General features: G+C 42.6%; 1 protein-coding gene across 6 annotated transcripts in view; it reads right to left on the minus strand.

The window, feature by feature from the left end:
- Positions 1–397: 397 nt before the first annotated feature.
- The window catches only part of ACOT11 (acyl-CoA thioesterase 11), a 113907-nt gene continuing 94461 nt past the window's right edge, over positions 398–19843 (minus strand). For all 6 annotated transcript variants that reach the window (XM_054981519.1, XM_054981517.1, XM_054981518.1 and 3 more), the window contains 6 exons: positions 8524–8590; positions 6311–6394; positions 4702–4835; positions 3311–3442; positions 2056–2182; positions 398–1574 (listed from right to left, as the gene is read on the minus strand). In XM_054981519.1, the coding sequence (XP_054837494.1) occupies positions 1419–1574; positions 2056–2182; positions 3311–3442; positions 4702–4835; positions 6311–6394; positions 8524–8590 (700 nt within the window). In that variant the 3' untranslated portion in view covers positions 398–1418. The remainder of the gene's footprint in view (positions 1575–2055; positions 2183–3310; positions 3443–4701; positions 4836–6310; positions 6395–8523; positions 8591–19843) is intronic.

Here is a 19843-nt window from a genome sequence, read left to right on the forward strand (position 1 = left end):
GATTGGGCTGTTCGTGACTTTTTTTTGTTCGTATTGCTGTTCGTGCCCATCTCTACTCAGAACCCACCCCTACTCTCAACCTATAGTGAAACAGTAGAAGTCAGTCTTTAGTCACAGAATGCCATTCTATATGTACAATCACCACTACCATTGCTGCTAATTTCTGTGGTGCTCAGACCTGTACACCAAGTTTTACGAAGTTCATTGATATGTTGCCAATCTTTCCGTTTCAATCAAAAGCTGGAAATGTGTAGATGGGCTTCAGTTTTGTTTACATAAAGCCCTCCCTTGTATGGTGAGAGAAGGAAGACATGAATTTGCATGTAGTTATGAAGTAAATGCTCCTCTAGGAGCAATGGAGTAAACTCCATGACAAACCCAAACTCACTTTTAAATGCACGTTTCTTGCCATTTATTTCAACAAACTTAAGACAATCTTGACTAGCAATGGAAGGCAGTTGAAGGAAAAACTGACAAAATTAATGCAAGATCATAAAAGACTGATCTAGCAATAAACAGAATGCACAGAATGGTGATCATATATTCTGTTCACAATTGTGTAGAGATCAAAGACAAACAGAAGTATCTTCCAGAATTCTGTAAGAACAATTCCTTTGCAGCAAAATAATCTCAGGTTTGGAGTGATCAAGAAAGAAGAGACAACATCCCACATTCAAGGAAGACTAAGAAGACATTCATACAGAATTGCTGAACTTCTAGTTGTTCCAGTTCTCTTCACATGTGACATCATTTGACATCTTGCGGTGTTTATGGAAAGTGCAGAGAAGTGAGGTAGCCCAAGGTTTCAGAAGGCAGATGCATTGCAATGCAGTTCAATGCTCAGAATACCCACCACCTGTGTAATAGTCTGTAAACCCTTCCGATAAAAAAATAATTCTTTCAATGCATTTGCACTATTGGTGCTTGTGAATGTTAATTTCCTTGGTACAAGGCACTTTAGTTTCACTTCCACCAATGTTATATGAAAAGTTATTTCCTGTACAGGTTTTTTTTTCACCTTCCTGATTTAGCACCTTTTCTGCTGGATAAGGCAATAGAAGGGGGATCCATTTTAATGTATGCCTTTATAATCAAGTTTTCCTACCAATTAAATAAAGGACTTCAAAAGAAGTCAAGACAGATATATTAAGGACATACAAAATCCAAGAAAAATTGTCCTATGTTGCTTCCTGAACAGAGAAGGCATACACCACATGACCGCTAAGATTCTAATCATTATTTTCCCAGATACAATTTCTCATTTTGATCATAGTCCCGTAAGGCGGTCCTCTATCACAAGCTTGGGCTATGCAATTTATGTATTTGAACAATTCTGTTTCTTTCCTCTCACAAATACAGTCACTTGAATATTTACAGTCCTCTTTACCATGAGACTATACAAAGATAAAACTGTGCCGCTAAAGATTCTGAAGTCTTACTGAGACATCCTCTTTATGCTTCTGGAGGAACTGTTCACAGGCTTGGAAAGTGGAGTGGAAGCTTGAGGACAGCCCGGCAATATTCGTTGTGATGTAGGCCAGCACACCTGGTGTAGCTTGGTTGTAATATGACACCTGCAAACCAACACATTTTGTCAGTTACTTCCTAGGTGGACTGGCTGATTCCAAAATAAGATGTTTCTTCTGTTCCTCTCCTCAAGCTCAGTTTAAAAGCTTAGCTAGTGTAAAACATTCTTCTTTTATGGTATGAAGATATTACAAAGAATGGCCCTCCATTAGTCAGGGTGAGATACTTCAGAGTAGCAAATAATTACATTTTTGCCCCATTGGCTATTCTGCCTTAAGCACCAACATGTCTTAGATTATCTCTGGATATTATAAGTGTCCCAAAACACCAACTCTCAAACCTACTGCAAACATTTCATTAGCCTCATAGCACACCCCTTGGCTGCCTTTCCATGTGTGAAGCAGCATCTTTGTGGCTTGGGCCTATTTCAGGATGCCTTAGAGGTATAAACCTCAAACCATATCCAGGAGGAATATTCAAACAGATCCCTGTCTGCTCCACTGTATTCCTGGAAGTCTAAACACTTGCCTTGGTGAGCTCCTCTGTTTCCTGCCAAATACAGAAGCCAGAACATAAGATCTCGCCTCGAGTGTACTCTGGTTTTGCTGGCTGTGTCGGCAATGTGACGGACCTGAATGCTACAACATATGGATCTCTGGAAGGAAAGGAAATCTTGTTAGGGAAAGTGAAATTAGAAGTATTCCCCCCTCCGCCTGCTCTCAAATTGAAACAAGAAAAACAGATCCTCATGCTACTTACCTGAAGGTAAACTACTTGGGAACACACAAAGCTATTCACTCTATTTTTGTTGACTTTGATTTTTATAAACTTTTTTTTGCAATCAGATGATAAATAAATCGTTATGCAGGCCCCAGAAACCTAATTAAAGGATTCCATGTTTGGGCCATTAGCAGAGTCTATCGTGTGGTATAGGAAGCGTGATTATAGATGGATGTGAGCTGGTTCTGCTGGCTGGTGTGTGTGCAAGAATGAAAATAATAAAAGCATACACTTAGTTTATATTTAGAAAAGAAATGAGAGTTCTTTATTGCAGGAACTCCATACTCTGATAGGAAAGGAGGAGAGATAGATCCTAACTACCTATCTAGTCTAAGGATGGACATGGATTGTAGGGCAAGGCCAGCATCCATGCTACAAGATGGAGGGAGGAGGAGGAGAAAGGTGTTGCCTGGAACAAAGCCAGGAAGAGAAGGGGGGAGAGGGAGGAAGGAGGAGGAAATCCTGAGAATAGCAATCTGCATATTAAAGCCAGTTTGGTGTAGTGGTTAAGAGTGCGGGACTCTAATCTGGAGAGCCAGGTTTGAATCCCCACTCCTCCACTTGAAGCCAGCTGGGTGACCTTGGGCTAGTCACAGTTCTCTGGAGCTCTCTCAGCTCCACCCACTTTACAGGGTGTCTTGTTTTGGGGATAATAATGGCATACTTTGTAAACCACTCTGAGTGGGCATTAAGTTGTCCTGAAGGGCGGTATATAAATTGAATGTTGTTGTTGTTGTTGTTGTTATAAAGGACAGTCAGAGCAGTAAACAATAGTAAACAGTAAACAGACTGCCCTGAACTCTCTATCTTTCTAACTCTTTGGTTTGTGCCTCTCTGAAACCTGAGAAGAGGGACAGCACTGGATCCTCCTCTTCCAACATCAGAAACCGTCATAATTCTCAAGGCCTCCAGAAAAAAATTCTGAAAGCCCAGTTGATCCTTGCTATTACTCTGAATGTCAGTTGCTGCTCTAGCAATTGAGGAGAAGTTCTTGGCAACATACCCTTTGCTGCAAGGTTTTCTTTGTGATGCTAGGATGACAAAGTCCTGAGGTTTATTTTCCTCACTGATAGTTCGACTAATTACATGATAGATCATGTCATCTTTGTCAACTTGTTGGACCAGCTCAGCACACCTGCAAAAAAGGGATTTAAAGGGATTTTTTTTAAAAAAGACAAATACCAGGAAATCATAAATTATTTCTATATAAAATCTTATAATTAATAAGAAGTTTCTCATGCGCAGTTAAAATGCAGGTAGATTTTGCAGCATTTGTGAAACAAATTAGGCCATGTCAGACAAAAGCTAGAGAGAGGCAACAATCAGACTGAGGGAGCAAAAAAGTGTATCATGATCAATTAGAAGAGCCTGGGCTGGTTTCATGGTAGATTTCCAGAAGCTCCCAATGGAAAATCCACCAAATAAGGATCCTTAGTTTCCTGGCTAAAATGTACCTTGCAGGACAAGCCTAATGTTCTTCCCTCAACATGTTTTCTGGAAAGTTCCTGCCCCTACAAGGACTGGCTTCCATTCTTCCTCCTTGGCTACAGTCCACTGCTCCTTTCTACTAAAGCCATAAATAAGAATGTTCACATAAATAGCTGTTTAAGATTTGTCAATAGAAAGGGTAATTTCTTGCAGCCTCAGTGTTTTCATTTGTAAAATGGTAATCTTATTTCGTTGCTTGTAAACCATAGTTCGTGACATTACATAAATATGAACACCAAATGCATAGTAACTCAGTTGTGAATGTGTACTTGTATAAGCATGCACACAGCAAGCAAATACAGCCCTCTAGGGTAACCATTTTGCAACTGGGGCACAGCTATTTCACAGCTGGTCCCAACTGGTGGCTCCTGGAACCCTGCTAAACAAACAAAACAGGTCTATCAAGCTTGAAGTCTCATCCTCCTGAACTCTTCCTGGGAGGCTCAAAATAGGGTTGCTGGACAGGGAGAAAGACAACATTATACTGAGTCTTCTTTTCCCCGTCCACCCCTACTACACCCCATTTTGAGTATGGTGACCCATCTAGCTCAAAATTCATTAAAAAAATTAATAAGCCTGCCATTTTCTTGACATCTCAGGATCCAGTATCCTATTTTGGCCTGTAAACAGGCTATGATTCTGCAGGAACAAAGAACAGAGCCTTGAGCATAGACTCCAGCTGAGAATCTCAGCTTTGAGGTGGGGGGGGAGGGTTAGTTTTAACACATACACATGCACGCATGCACCCCCCACACACACAACTTTCTACAACTTTCTATCCTTTACTATTTCAAAGGTAATGCTTAGCAGACAATAAGACTGCTTATATTGCAAGGCAGAGCACTGGAGACCCCATTATTAACAAAAAGCCACTATAGCAGCCTGCCTCTTCTAGGAAGTACTTACACATAGTGTTCATCCCACTCATGCCTGCGTCCCATGTCCGAAAGCAGCAGGAAGGCCTGTGTTGCATCAATGGAGATAGTCATCTCTATTCTGATAGAGAGAAACTTATCCTCCTCCAGCATGTATATCTTGACCTTAGACAGTGCAGACCAAGAGTCAGTTAAGGCATCCCTAACAAAAATGTTCTTAATGCCAGTTTAACACCAGCACAGCTAAAGGGGTTTCATTGTTCATGGTACACAAGTAACAACATTTGTAAACTCTGGAGTCAGCTAGTTGTCTGTCTGCAAAAGGCCCTTTAGTGATACTACTGATTCAGCATTTCTCTCTAGCTCAAGAGGAGCAACAGGCAATACCTCCTAAGGCCAGACTTGGGGCCCATTGGTGGCAGCACCCTGTTTCTCACAGTGGCCAACCAGATACCCCAGAAGGTCCTGCTGTTGCTCCCTAGCAAATGGAGTTGAAAGGCACATTGCTCTGAACACAGGGGGAAGGGTCCATTTAACCATCATGGCTAATGGTCAATGATGTGCTGGTCCTCCATTAACTTGTCCAATCATTTTTAAAAACCAATGAAAAGACATTACTGCTACCTCAAGCAGGAGGAATTTTAAACATATGTTTTTAAATTTGAAGAGTGCTGGCCATATATAGGCCAATATCTCCTTGCTCTCATCCTCCCACCATGGCAGCAGTTTGCATGCATTGCTACTTAACTGAGCCTGGTATCCTCCTGTAAACCCAGAGCTTCCCCAGTCCTCTGAAATGCATAGATGGTTGGTTCTGAGGCACCCAGCCAGACTCCATATGCTATGCAAGTATATCTCAGGCAGCATCTAAACTCTCCACATGCTGCTTGCAAGTAGAATATTGCAGCTGGTGCAAAATCTTCCACTCTACTTCTACTTTCAGTCCACTTGGAAAATTGAGCATCACATACTGAGAAGTACACGCACAGCTTTGGAAGGCATCTGTGGCTATACACTTCAGATGATACAGAGAACAGAATACTCAAGGAAAACTATCAGGGTCTTACCAGACCTTGGGACAACAGGAACTTTCCTCTCAAGGCTTTACATATCCTAACATGGCAGATAATGGAAGGAGGACATAGACAGCCTTAGTGCTGGGAGATAGCAGATAAGCTTTTTCATAGTGTGGGATATATGCAGTTCCCTGCTGGAAAGAGTATATCCAGCAACAGCAAGAAAAAAAAGGCAACTGGGGGAAAGTTTTTTGATATGACTGAGCATTAGAAATGGTAACCAGCAGGAATGGCAGGGCATTGCGGCATGCCTCACAGCACTGGGATGATGCTGTTTGATAGAGGCCTGCGAGATTGGCACTCGTCTCCATAGTATGCCCCCCCCCCATTTCAAGAACTGTGGTTTTCCAACAGTTAAGTTTAGCTGTGTGAGCGCTTGACAATGGTCACTCCTCCCTCAATGGAAGGAGGGCTTGCTAGAGTGACATCATCTGGATGGTGTAATGACAACTGCGTCTATGCAAGGCAGCTACTGTGTCCAGAGAGGCCCATAGTAATGCGTGGGGCACTTGACTACACATGACGACATGCTGTGACCTGGGCAGAAAAAAGATAGTGAGCTACCTTGTCTCTTTCAGAGGCAAGCACCCAGTTTGCTTTGGCAACTAAAGTCTTCAGTGCAGAAACGTTGTTGTAACTCAGGTAAACCTGCATCGGAAGACACACAAGGAAGTAAGTGCAATACACCCGTGAGAGAACTTCTGCTTTCTTTCTGTTTCCATTTGCCTCTACCCAGCCCTTCCCTTCCTCTCACCATTCCTCTTACGTCCATCTTTAATAAACTGCAAACAACAGATCATGGCCTTTTCTGAATCATAAAGCACACAGTATATTTTTAAGGGCTCTAGGAATAAACTGAAAATGATGGGGAAGTGAATGATTTCACTTTAAAATGGTGCTGCATGCTCTTTGAGACATTGAATCCTGTAGTTTCAGGTACTTCACAATTAGGAAATCTCAGAAATTTTAACAGATTTTTAGCTGTTTTCTTAGACTGTCTTCCCAAAGTACAGGAAGTAGAGTGCTAGGAGTTACTGTCATGGTCCAGATTCAATAATAAGCCATGATGTATTTATTTAGATATTTATACCATGGTTTTTTTCCTCAATAGGGACACAAAGTGACTTACAACAGCATTCTCCCCATGTCCTCATAACAACTGCCCTGTGAGGTAGATTAGGCTGAGAAAGATTAGTCTTAAGGAATATCTAGTTCTTCATTGAAGAATGTGGAATTTACCTCATCTACCTCTCAGGGTATACCTCTCATTTTGAGAATGAGATAAAGTAAATATATGATAAGGAATATTTCTCCCCTGTTCTTAAAACAACTCCCCTGTTGGCTTTTGAGTTCAACTCAAAACTACTGGTTTTGCATTTACATTATACGTATTTTATTGTATTTTTATTTACATGATTTATAGTCTACCTTTCTCACTGAGCCTCAAGGTGGATTACAAAGTGTAATTCAATATGATCAACAGTTGGGACATGCAATAAACAATGCAATAGGATTACAGAAATCTGAAAATAAGCAGAGCTGAAAAAATGTTGAAACAAAACAAACAGTTTAACAAAACATAACAGAAACAGGCAAAGCACAGTAGTACAGTCTATAGTCCCTATCCCTTTATTGAGAAATCTCTTTGAACTTTTTCCTTACAGCACCTGTGTAAGAAAGCCCTCCTGAATAATTTAGTTTCCCTAAACGTTCTTGGACTGGAATATCTGAAGGACTAAGGACTCTATAAAAGCCTTCCCAGAGCATCAAGCATCCTAATCCATATCCCTCAATCCCTGAAAGTCAGGTCATTGGCACCAGTAATATGGCCCTCTCAGAGGTGGCACCCTTTCCTTGGAACTCTGTCATCAAGAAGACCCAAACAATGCCCTTTCCCCTCTCCTTCTGCAGTCCTTCCTTTTAAGGAAAATATTCAGGGAGAGGGGTAGCTGTATATGCTGCTGATTATTTTTTCTAATTGCTGCTGATACTGTTAGTAAAACTTTTTTTGCTAATTTTTAAATCTACTTTTTCTAACAATGGATGGGCTTCTTAAGTTTTAGTACTTATATTGTGATTGTATCTGATACATACCACATTTAAACTTCTTCTGCACCTTGGAGGCCATGTGTTAGGCAGCATGTATTTTACACAACCATAAACAAATAAAATCAGGGGTTCTTGTAAGTTAGTCCTTCTAACTGGAGTAATTATTCAAGATTTCAGTGTATTTTCTAGTTACTGAAAGGCTCTCTTTGCATGGTCAAAGATATGAGTTCAATGCTAAATGTCTAATTTCCCACCGTACAGCCTAAACTTCCAGTATGGCTGAAAACTCATTATAAATTGTCAACTACTGCACGGGGGCCAGCTTGCATTATGTCAATCCATTTCCAAACCACCTCAAAATACAACAGCCTAGCTTCATCTTTGCTCATGGGTACCATTTTTAGCTACTGCCCACAAGAGGGCCCTTGTTCCTTAAGACAGCTGTGGCACAGAGAAGCTTTATGGAATTTCCATACCTTCTGTGGGCAGCAATGTGGCCATTAATCCTCTTCCAGATGTTACAAGAATGCCATTTTTAAGCTCCACATAGCATCAAGGGAAGATGGGCTGCCATTTGGCTCACTGCAGAATTTTTTTCTTAGGGGAAGGGTGGAGGGAAATGTGCTACCTAGTAATCTTTTCTCTAGCACGGGTTCCTTAAAGGAATCTTTCCAGAGGCAGAAGTTAGAAGCTTGCAGTGGACTAGGAAAGCTAAAGATTTATTTTACCTTGTTACTTTGATCCCAAGGCACAGACAAAGGTACTTCTGTGTGCTTACAGGAAGTGACATATTTTCTGTAGAAAGCAAATGAATGATTTGGTTATTGTAATGCTGATTGTCAACCAAGGTAATTAATATATGCTTAAGTGAAGGACCAGAAAGCTGGTCCTTCACAAAATCTTCTTCAAAAAAACACCTTAAAATGAGGAATCCAAGTCAATACATGTTTTCTATTGCCAATATCTGGATTCAGATACTGGCCATTTCCACATTATTTTATTTATTTATTTTTTCAATTTATATACCGCTCATCCCCAGGGGCTCTGGGCGGTGAACAGTTAAAATTGATAAAAACCAAAACTAAAATCAATATACAAATAATAAAACAAATTAACAAGGTGCAGTGGTGGGGAGAACACATGACTATTGATTTAGTGCTACTGGGAAGCATTCCCCTCTCCCCGCCCGCCCTGCTTCCCCACAGCATTGTGATACATTCAAGCATCTCCTGGTGTTTCCCCCAGCCGTTCTCCAACCTTTTTTTAAAAAAAAATTATATTTATTATTTTTTCCAGATAAGAAAGAAAAAAAAGAACAGATAAAAGAAGCAATAAAGTTTTCAGTACAGTTCAGTACGGTTTCAGTAGGCTTGCTTAACTCAACATTATAATTCTCCAAGGCTTCTAATTAATCTCAATAAAATGTACAACTGTAAGTTCTGATATTTCATACATTGTTGCCATCATGTTGGATTCTATTCCGTACTTTTATTATTTATCCATTCATAAAAGGGATTCCAAGGTGTAAAGAAGTCTTCTTCCACTTGTCTATTCAATATAGAAGTTAATTTGTCCATTTCTGCAGTTTCCATTACCTTCTCTATTAGTTCCTCCTGTTTGGGTATCACTTGTCGTTTCCAGTAAGACGCAAATAGAATTCTAGCCGCAGTTATTACATGAATAGTAAAATGCATCTGTTCTTTGTCTATGGGCCAAGCTACAAGTGACGAATGACACTTGAACGGCAAGTGGATTGAGTGGAGGGCAAGTGAACAGAGAGAAATACACTTGCTGTTCAAGTGTCATTCGTCATGTGTAGCTTGGCCCTATGTCTGGTATACAATTTAACAAAAAGCTCTCTGGTTTGAGAGCAATTGAAATTTGTAACAGTTTGTATCAAGTCATGCACCATTATCCAGTACTTATACACCTCCTTACAGGGCCACCACATATGGAAATATGTCCCTGTATGTTTCCCACATTTCCAACATTTATTTGACACATTTTTATACATTTTGGCCAATCTATCCGGTGTTAGATACCACCTGTAGAACATCTTATATAAGTTCTCTTCGAATGCAACAGATTTAGTTATTTTTACATTCACTTTCCATATTTTGCTCCATTGTGCTGAGTCAATGTTATTTCCTAGAGTCTGCATCCATAAAGTTTTACATTTTTCCACGCCTTCATTCCTTTTCATTTGCATTAAAAAAGATACATTTTCTTAATTCATTTTTCACCTGAGTCGCATAATAATTTTTCAAAATCTTTTTGCTCTAGATAAAAACTACCCAATTTCTTGTCTTTATTATATCTAGATTCAATTTGTGCTCTTGACAACCAATCCAAATTAATACCTTGATTTAGTAGATCCGCTTTTGTTTTTAATACTCCTTTATCATCTAAGAGTTCTTTATACCTAACAACTTTATCCATAGAAAATACATTTGGCTGAGTAAATGCTTCTAGTGGGGAGACCCTTTGTGGGATTTTCTCATATATTCATGGTACAATTCTTTCCCATGTCGTTATGAGAGATTTTCTTATCAGGTGGTTTTTAAAGTGTTTGTGTCCAGTTACTTTTCTGTCCCATATAAACGCATGCCATCCTAACTGTAAATTATGACCTTCAAGAGCTAGAAGCCTTGGATTTTCCAATGAAATCCATTCTCTCATCCAAACTATACAGCACGCTTGATAGTAAGTTCTCCAGTCAGGTAAAGCCAGGCCTGCATTCTCTTTTAGACCTTGAAGCGTTTTCAGCTTAATTCTTGGATTCTTTCCTTGCCAAATAAATTGGCTTATATTTTTATTTAGCTCTTCAAAGAAAGACATATTGATATTTATCAGAATAGTTTGGAAAAGGAATATTATACGTGGCAATATGTTCATTTTAATAGTTGCAACCCTTCCCATCAATGAGAGTTGTAGTCCTTTCCATCTTTCTAGGTCTCTTTTTATTTCTTGTAGGAGCTTCATGTAGTTTTCTTTCATTAATAAGCCACATCTTGCGGTCAATTGTATTCCGAGGTATTTTACTTTCTTTTCCAATTGAAATCCTGTCATTCTAGTCAATTCCATTTTTTGCTGTATAGTCATATTTTTAGTTATCACTTTTGTTTTTTGGTAGTTGATCTTCATTCCCGCCATCTTTCTATATTCCTTTAGGTGTTTCATTAAATATTCTATTGATTCTCTTGGTTCTTCTCCAATCTTTTTCACACCTGGTTTGCTGTAAGATCCTGGGTTGTATCAGATCCTGGGTTGTATCAAAGGGGCCATAGTGTCGAAATCGCAGGAGGTCATAGCCCCTCTCTATACTGCCTTGGTCAGGCTGCACCTGGAGTATTGTGTGCCATTCTGGAGGCCTCACTTTAAAAAGGATGTGGACAAAATCGAGAGGGTGCAGAGGAGAGCGACAAGGATGATCAGGGGTCTGGAGACTGAGTTCTACGAGGAAAGGCTGAGGGCCTTGGGAATGTTTAGTTTGGAGAAGAGGAGATTGAGGGGGGACATGATTGCTCTCTTTAAATATTTGAAAGGCTGTCATTTGGAGGAGGGCAAAGGAGCTGTTCCAGTTGGCAGCAGAGGATAGGACTTGAAGCAACGGGCTTAAATTACATGCAGAAAGCTACTGGCTGGTTATTAGGAAAAACTTTTTCACGGTCAGAGTAGTTCAAAGGTGGAATCAGCTGCCTAGGGAGGTCGTGAGCTCCCCTTCACTGACAGTTTTCAAGAAAAGGCTGGATGAATATTTGTCAGGGATGCTTTAGGCTCATCCTGCACTGGGCAGGGGGTTGGACTAGATGGTCTGTATGGCCCCTTCCAACTCTATGATTCTAAGAGTTGGAGGAACATCACAGCTTGAATAGCTGCCATGTGGATAGGAAAGTTCTGATTTTCCCACCCACATGGCAGCCATTTTCCCTGACCCTGTTCCTGCTGCTGCCATTTCCCCCATCCCCACCCCCACAAAGGGGCTATAATTGAATGTCACTGTATTGATATACCATGATAAAAATATTGGTAATAGGTTCTCTGAATTTCCAGCTTTAATTCAAGAACAACAACAAAATATAAGTCTCTAGGCCCTTCCATTGCAAAGATATAATAAAAAGGCATTATCTCTACAACTGAAGAAGCTAGAGACATTTTTTTAAATGAAATCTGGAAATTCAGGAACTCTGTTTTCCATATTTTTATAATGTTATATCAATATAATGATATTTGATTGCTGATATTAAAATATTAGAAAGTGGTCCAAAGGAGGGAGGATGGTTGCCACTGGAGGACTGGGGCAGGGAAATTACAGGGGAATTTGCCATGTCTTGGCAGCTGCAACAGGAATGGAGAAAACACCCAAACCTGTCCATGTGGGGAGACCACCACTCTTCAAGATCACTAAAAGCTGATTACTGGCAAGATGGTCATTCAGTTACAGTCAAGATTAAAACATGTAAAGAGTTTGAAAGCAAAACACATGTTGTTCAGCAGTCCAAATGAGAAAGTAGCCATTGGCTGAAGGCCTAACCAGATATTACATTTTCCACCTGTTCACTTACAGGTGACACTACTGCATTTACTGACTGTTTCTGCCCAGAGAGAAGCAGGCATGATGCTGCCAGTAGTGCTGTGTGGACTGCCAGTAAGTAGAAAGAGCAGATGGGCTGAAGAACAGCAGACGGCACAGAGCACGGAGGACAGAAGGCATCTTTGTGGTGCTCATTCAGAGGCAAAGTAATAGCAGGGCAGTGCTGCAAGAAGAGGTAGAGCGGCTACTGAACTGGAAGGACATAGTGATGGTTGATGTAGGCAGCAAGCTGAAGAACACTGATTATGAACTGCATAGCCTCAGCAAGCACATGGGACATGGCTCAGCCCATTGCAATACTATGGAGACACTCCCTTCTTGGACTGGTGCCCAAAGACCTCCCAAAGCCAGTGTCCCTCTGCACGTCCACAGTCACCAGGCCCAGTGGCTCAGCAGCTGCTCTGCCTCCATTTACAGGGTAACCCCACCATGCTCTTGCTTCAGCTGCCACAAAGATCCCCTGTTGTCCTCCTGTTCAGCACCATCCACAATTCTTCAATCGATCAGCTCTTGCCATTTCTTGGCAGCACACACAATACCATTACTAGCATCACATCTTTGCTTCACTCAGGAGGGAAACAGCCAATAACCAGATGAACGTGGCAATTGTGTGTTATCTTTAGGTTGAACATGTGGAAAGCGTAGTACCTGGTGAGGTCCTCAGTTGAATGTTTGGAATGATGTGAGAAAAGAGATTTTCCAAGAAAATCCTGCAAAAAATGCTAAGGAGTGAAAGGTCAAGAATAATAAGCACCTAGAATAAGATTGTTTACAGCTTGAAAAGGGTTAGGAAGTGCTGCCAAGGCCATTTTTATAGAGCAGTGGAGTCAACTAAGGCTTGGGATACCAGAGAGACTCACAACACCTTCTCTAGCAAGAAACACAGAAGCTATCCGAGAATGGGCTTTTTTATTCAGGACATTCACTCTCTCACACATATTTTGGCATGGTGCATCTTGGCCATCCAGCACATGAAAGAGTAAAACAGACAGGCAGACACTCAGACAAAACTATGTCTTGGTTGCTATACCACATGCACGCAAGACACAAATATATAAATTAAATGTCATGTCATGGTGTCTAATGACAAGAATTAATGATGCAAATTCCTCCCACCTCCCAATCCCAATGTATATAACACGAAGATCCTAGACAAAAGATTCTAGTCTGAAGCCTCACAGAATTTTACTAGGTGGAACTTTGTACCGGAAACAACATCTTTGATATGAATCTAGGCCTACTTTCAAACATGACTTTCTGTATGCAAAAAAACTGGAATTGTACTGAGACAGGAAGCCAAAGCAGATGGAAGACTCAGCCTGGAAGAATGTATTATTGTTCTGGCTCCAATACAAGTCTTGGACCCAAGTAGTACAAAATGGCTTAGTGCTGACTTCAGGGCACAGAGAATAATGAGATGTGCTTGTCCTTGGTTTTGTATCACTCCTATACAATTTCATTCTCCTGGCTACAGATAAGTTGAAACAGAGATTTGACTGATAACGAATTATCTATGGCCTTTGAGATGACAGCACCATGATAAAGAGATGCAAAGTACCAAGGGAAGAACACAAGTCTCACACGGGTCTCACCCTAACTAGAGGTATTTTAAACACAAATAATGTTAAGAAGATAAGACAAAGTTCGCAGGTAAGTGGATCACCATCAGCCAACCTACCTCCAACTACCCACCCCTCCACTCCCACCTCTGCTTTCAGCATTAGGAGTCAAGGATAATGTTACCTCCAAGTTGTTATATGCAGCAGCGCAGCATGTATATTCTAGAGTGGCTGAATGCACTATTACCTCTTTGTGAACAGGTCAGATGTTTAATCATCCTGTTCAGGCACTTCAAAAGTGCCTGCATTTGCAACTTCAATAGAGTATTATATTTCAAAGATGCTGTGTATTATTCTTGGTAGACAGCCATCTGACAGCTGTAAGATTCACTACTTCACATTCATTAAAACCCCATAACTATACACCCTGGCATGCAAAAACTACACCATCATTTAGCATATTTACCAAAGGGAAAACACCTCTGAATGTAAGAGGATCACCCTAAAAAGGTTATAGACAAAACATTGTTTATCACTGTACATAACTATGACTTGAATGTGAACTTAAAATGCCCCTCTTTTTCTTGCTGGCACATGTGGGGGGCGGGGAACCTAGTCTTCATTTAAGGTTAATAGAGGGTTTTTCTATTGTTGCTTCCAAACACATTTTACCACAGGAAAATAATCACTGATGGTTTCCATGTGTACAGGACTTTTTTACTGCAAGGAGGTTCTCTGTAGAAGAAATACTATATTTAAGTGACCTTGAAGAGTCAATACTTATTTCCAGGGCTTTTTTTCTGGGAAAAGAGGTGGTGGAACTCAGTGGGTTGCCCTCAGAGAAAATGGTCACATGGCTGGTGGCCCCGCCCCCTGATCTCCAGACAGAGGGGAGTTGAGATTGCCCTCCACGCTGCTGAGCAGCGCAGAGGGCAATCTAAATTCCCCTCTGTCTGGAGATCAGGGGGCGGGGCCACCAGCCATGCGACCATTTTCAAGAGGTTCCAGAACTCCGTTCCCCCACGTTCCCCCTGAAAAAAAGCCCTGCTTATTTCAGTCACTAGGTACCCCCCCACTAGGTACCCCCCACTATTCCACCAATGTTTCACTACTTCATCTCAGACCCTCAGACAAGGAGACCCTCTCAATGCCAATCTGGTCATTGCCTCAACAGTGGGAATTGCACTTCTGAATCTTCATTATCTGTAACAGTCCAATTGAAGGCACATCATTCTTTTATCAAGAAGGTCCGTGTGCTCCAAGGTTAAAATTCAGGACAAAGATCAGACTGTGGGAGAGTTCCTTGAGGCAGCACTTTGGATGTTAAATTACTAACAAGGTGTAACATTGCAAGTTATTTCCATACCTGCAGTTCCACCAGTGATATTAAGTTCATGCCAGTTTGTTTACTTAATCTGAAAATAAAAGCTATTTTCCCTCCAAATTATATTTTTCCTAGGCACAGTTAAATTAAAATATCACACATCAATATCTCATGAGTGTACAAACACAAAAAGTTATATGTATTCCAATTCTCTGCAGAATATAAAAAAATCAAAAATACTGTTTTCTTAATCTTAATATATATACCTTAAAAGAAATTTTTAAAAATCTGTCTTTTACATTGGCCTCATTTCTACTCTCACAGTGGCAACGGAGCATCCACAAGGGAGTCTCTTCTGACCCGCAGTTTCCTTGCTTCAGCCTCCACCCACAGCCATCATCTCTCCTCCATGCCACAAGAGAGGTTTAAAAAAACAACAACCCGTAATTGCTAAATAGCATGATAAAGATCTGTTGTCATGACCTACTACTTCCTCTAAATTCTCAAGCTTTCAATTTTTTTGAAAAAAACCAACACTTTAAGCATTTCATTGGGCAACAAAAAGGGCTAGAGACTTTTATTTCAAAGGAAAGCTTGGAATTCAGTTGTCACAATAGATTTCTACAACCTGTTCATGATGCAGTAATTGTTTATTTTTAAAAAGCCTGCCTGTGGTGGTGAATACCAGCCATGGGGGCTGAGGCAAGGAAAACAGTGTCGATGTGGGTGGCACCTGGAAAAAGGCACACTTTCCCCATCCACATGGCATCCAAAGGTACTTTGACTGCCATCTTTTCAAAAACATCTATCAGGGCTTGCCGCGTATGCCGCTGGGCAGGGCGCGGGCATGCCCAGCCCTGACATCAAAGGGGTGGCAGGGATACTGCAGGACCCTGCTCTGTGGAAGGAGGGGTGGTACACCTCACCCAGACTCCCTCTCAGTCCACTCGCTGGCCTGCTGAACCTGCCCCAGTCATCCCCCTTGATCTCCGCCATCTCCTCCTTCATCAACTCTCCTCCTCGCCGCCTCTCACACTCCGCTCCACTCCATCACTCCTACACAACCCACCAGGAGCACTCTTTTGAGTCAGCTTTTACAGGGTTTCCTTTAGCTTCCTCCGCCCTTCCTTCCAAGCTCCTTCCCTCTCCTGATGTTGACCAGCTGTGTATGCTCCCAGGTGTGCCTGCCCTTTCACTAATTCCCCCTGGCCTTCCTTGCCTCTCCAGCAGGGTGGGTCTGAATGCGAACGTGTCCCAGCTGAGGCTTCCTCCAGGTGTGCCTCCTTTTCTTCCTCCCCCACCTCTCCTTCAGTCTTTCCTGCAGGACTGGGCTGGCAGGGCCTTTCCAGGCGATGCGTCTTGGCCATCTCTGTCTTTGCTCCCGAGGTGCCACCCCAGCTGGCATCTGGGCTGCCTGTCCACTGGGGCTGGGCGTGGCTGCACTTCCCTGGCCTTGCTCACGAGGTGCCAGCATCTGGGCTGCCTGTCCACTGGGGCTGGGCGTGGCTGCGCTTCCCTGGCCTTGCTCCTGAGGTGCCAGCATCTGGGCTGCCTGTCCATTGATGCTAGGTGGGGCTGTTCTTCCTTGGCTGGCTTCCCCCTCTGGCTCTTCCCCTCCCACACTTGCTGCTGACTGTGTTGCCTCCTCTGGAGCCTCTGGGCCCCCTGACTCCACTGCTAGTGTGCTGTGACTGTTCCACCCTGGTCAACTGTCTGTCAAGGCAGCTGGGCGGTTGTCTTCCGGGGGGTCTCCTGTCCTTTCCTCCAGGTGAGTCTGGGGGCTGAGCTGTGGACCCCGGACAACATCCTACCAAATCTGGTTTGGAAAGAGAATAGCAAAGGGCAATCTAAACTCCCCTCTGTCTGGAGATCAGAGGGTGGGGCCACCAGCCATGCGACCATTTTCAAGAGGTTCCAGAACTCCGTTCCACCACGTTCCAGCTTTAAAAAAAAACCCTGATCAGGTTACCACCACTGCATAGTCAGTGAGAGATAAGCACACTGCAACTGAGGGCAGGTGCTGGTGTCAGATGTGCAGTGCACCCTTCTTTCACTAGCACAGGACAACTGTGCCCTCACATAGATACTGGCAGCCCTATAAATGAGCTACACACTACAGTTCTGCTCAGCATAGTATAAGCAAGGACCTTGTACCAAGAACAAGCATCTTGGAGCAGCCTGTGGAACACCCAACATGCTTGATTATGGAAAAGGGCTGCCTGTCTAGAGCAATCATTTTGCCAATGAGGTGAATGGCCCTCTTCCCTGCCTTCTGTAGCCCCCCCCCCTCCCCACACACTCACCAAACATCTCCATCAGAGATACTTGGCATACCTTCTCTGCAGGAGAAATTGGCAGGGAAAGCAAAAGAGGTGGTCACAGAACAACCCCACTCTTAGCTTGCTAGCAGCAGCACAACATTATCCTCTCTCTCCTCCTGAAGAAGCACTGGCTGGAGGTGCCTCTTCAAATGGTTCCAGAGACCAGTAGTTGAGAGGTGAGCCAGGTCTTTCCCTCAACTGATCCAGGCCCTACACAGCTGGCACTGACCTGGCACTGTACATAACAGGGATTGTCTGTCTTCTGGAAGTGATTCCAGACAGCAGAAGTGTAGGAGCACCCACAGTGACTAGTAGCTGTGGGAACCCCAGGGGCGGCCATCCTGTGAGGAGCTTGGGCTAGACATCTCTTCCTCTTGTGTCACCTCCAGTCTCTCCTCTTGCCTCTCCTTGGAGGTCCTGCTATTGGACTCTGGAAGATCCAGAGAAGAGGCTTCACCAAGTCTCCTCTAGTTCCTCCACCATCCTTTGGGCCCCTGGGGTGAGCTCAAGGACCAGAAGACTTGTGTCTCCCAAGCTCACCCCAAAAGACACCTCAGGCTGCTCCTCCTCCCACCTCTGAGTCACAATAGCTGGTGGATGGTCTGCAGAAGCAAACTCCTGCCCAATGCCAGCACCTGCAGGCACCTCTGCAGGTGGCACTCGAGCAGCAGCTTCAATGAAAGGGGCTGTCAAGTGGGACCTCTTCATTGTAGCGCCCCAGCCAGAGGTCAGGGTAGTCAAAGATGGCTGTGGGGCAGGCATCCTCACAGGCGGAGGGAAAGCCACAGGCCTCTCTGCCCTGCTACTCTTCTGCCTTGCCTTGCCCCTCTGGGCCCCACTGGACTCCTCTTCTATCATTCATCTGTCCCTCTGGAATTTTACTTCTTTCACAGAGCAAGCTAGCTGAGCTACACAACACTCACAGCACTAAGCAACGTTTGTTTTCCACACCCTCCTCAAATTTTTTGGGGTTTGTAAAACAAACATCACCTAGCCAAAAATCATATTTAAAAAAAAACAGGTTCTGACTTTATGTTCTAAAACCTGGCTAATTGTTTTGTGGCTCTAACCCATGGATGAAAATATGAATTATCTTTAAAACCATTATTTAATCAAAGTTAGTCTGATTTCTACCTACACTAACAATTAAGCTTAATCCTACCCCACCCCAAATTAAGCAACTCCTTTCTTGAAACCCAGAAGACTAAAATGTCAGCCCAGAAACACTATTTTTCTAAACAACCTATCTGGCTTCACTCAAGTGAAGAGCAAGGTCATCACTGCAGTCTAATTTTTTTATAGCACCACTCTGCTCCTATTTATTTTCTTTAACAATAATATCTGGCCTCTTCTTAATTACTTACACAAAGCCATTTAGGGGGGAAATCTGTGCCCTAAGTTGAAAACCATTTTGTGGTTATTTTTAAGTGAGACTGTGATCTACTGTTAACCTTTATTAAAAATTAGCAAGAAATTTTCCCCAGAACAACAGAACCAACCAACAAGAGCACCCCAAAACTTGAGACTTCCGGAATGGCGCGGTGCCGTCTCAGCAGCTGAGTTATGAGCTCAGTGCCGTGATCTTCCCGACTCCTTCGGACTCAAGGATTCAGGCCCCCAACCCCCCCCACACACACACGGAGAGGGGGGTAGGCCAGAGCAAGGTGGAAGAGCTCAAGGGGACTAGCAACCCCCTGTGTAGCTCCCTCACCGGCTTAAGGCAAGGACCGTGGAATGGCTCTCAAACTGCAAACTCCGGGACTTTGAATAAGCGAAAATAAAGCGAAGATTCCTGACAAGATAATAAGTAAAGACATCTGAAGGACCGAAAAAGAGTGATTCTACTTGACATCTCTCCAGTAAGAGAATTGTTTATGGCTTTATGAGGGCTATTCAGCTTGAGGAGGGGGGGTTTCATTATCCTCCAGAGAAGCAGCCATTTTATGACCCAGAGGAATGTTATCGAAGAGTGATTGCAAAAAGTGTATTTCTGGGAGAGAGCTGGGTAGCAAAAATCTTCTGAATTATAAACAGTAAGAGCAAAGTAGCTTTTTACCTGTTTTAAGAGATCTTTGGTGACTATCTGAAAGTGAGTGAATAAAATGGCGCTCCCTCAAGAAATATTTTCAAAGCTGCAGCAAATCTCTAAGCTGTTGACTGACGTATTAAGAAAAGCAGACAAGACACTTGAATTCAAATCAGATAAAGACAAAGTGATAGATGCCAAATTAGAAGAAAACCTTGATGGGA

The sequence above is a fragment of the Eublepharis macularius genome, chromosome 5, assembly GCF_028583425.1.
Source record: "Eublepharis macularius isolate TG4126 chromosome 5, MPM_Emac_v1.0, whole genome shotgun sequence".
Classification (NCBI taxonomy): Eukaryota; Metazoa; Chordata; class Lepidosauria; order Squamata; family Eublepharidae; genus Eublepharis; species Eublepharis macularius.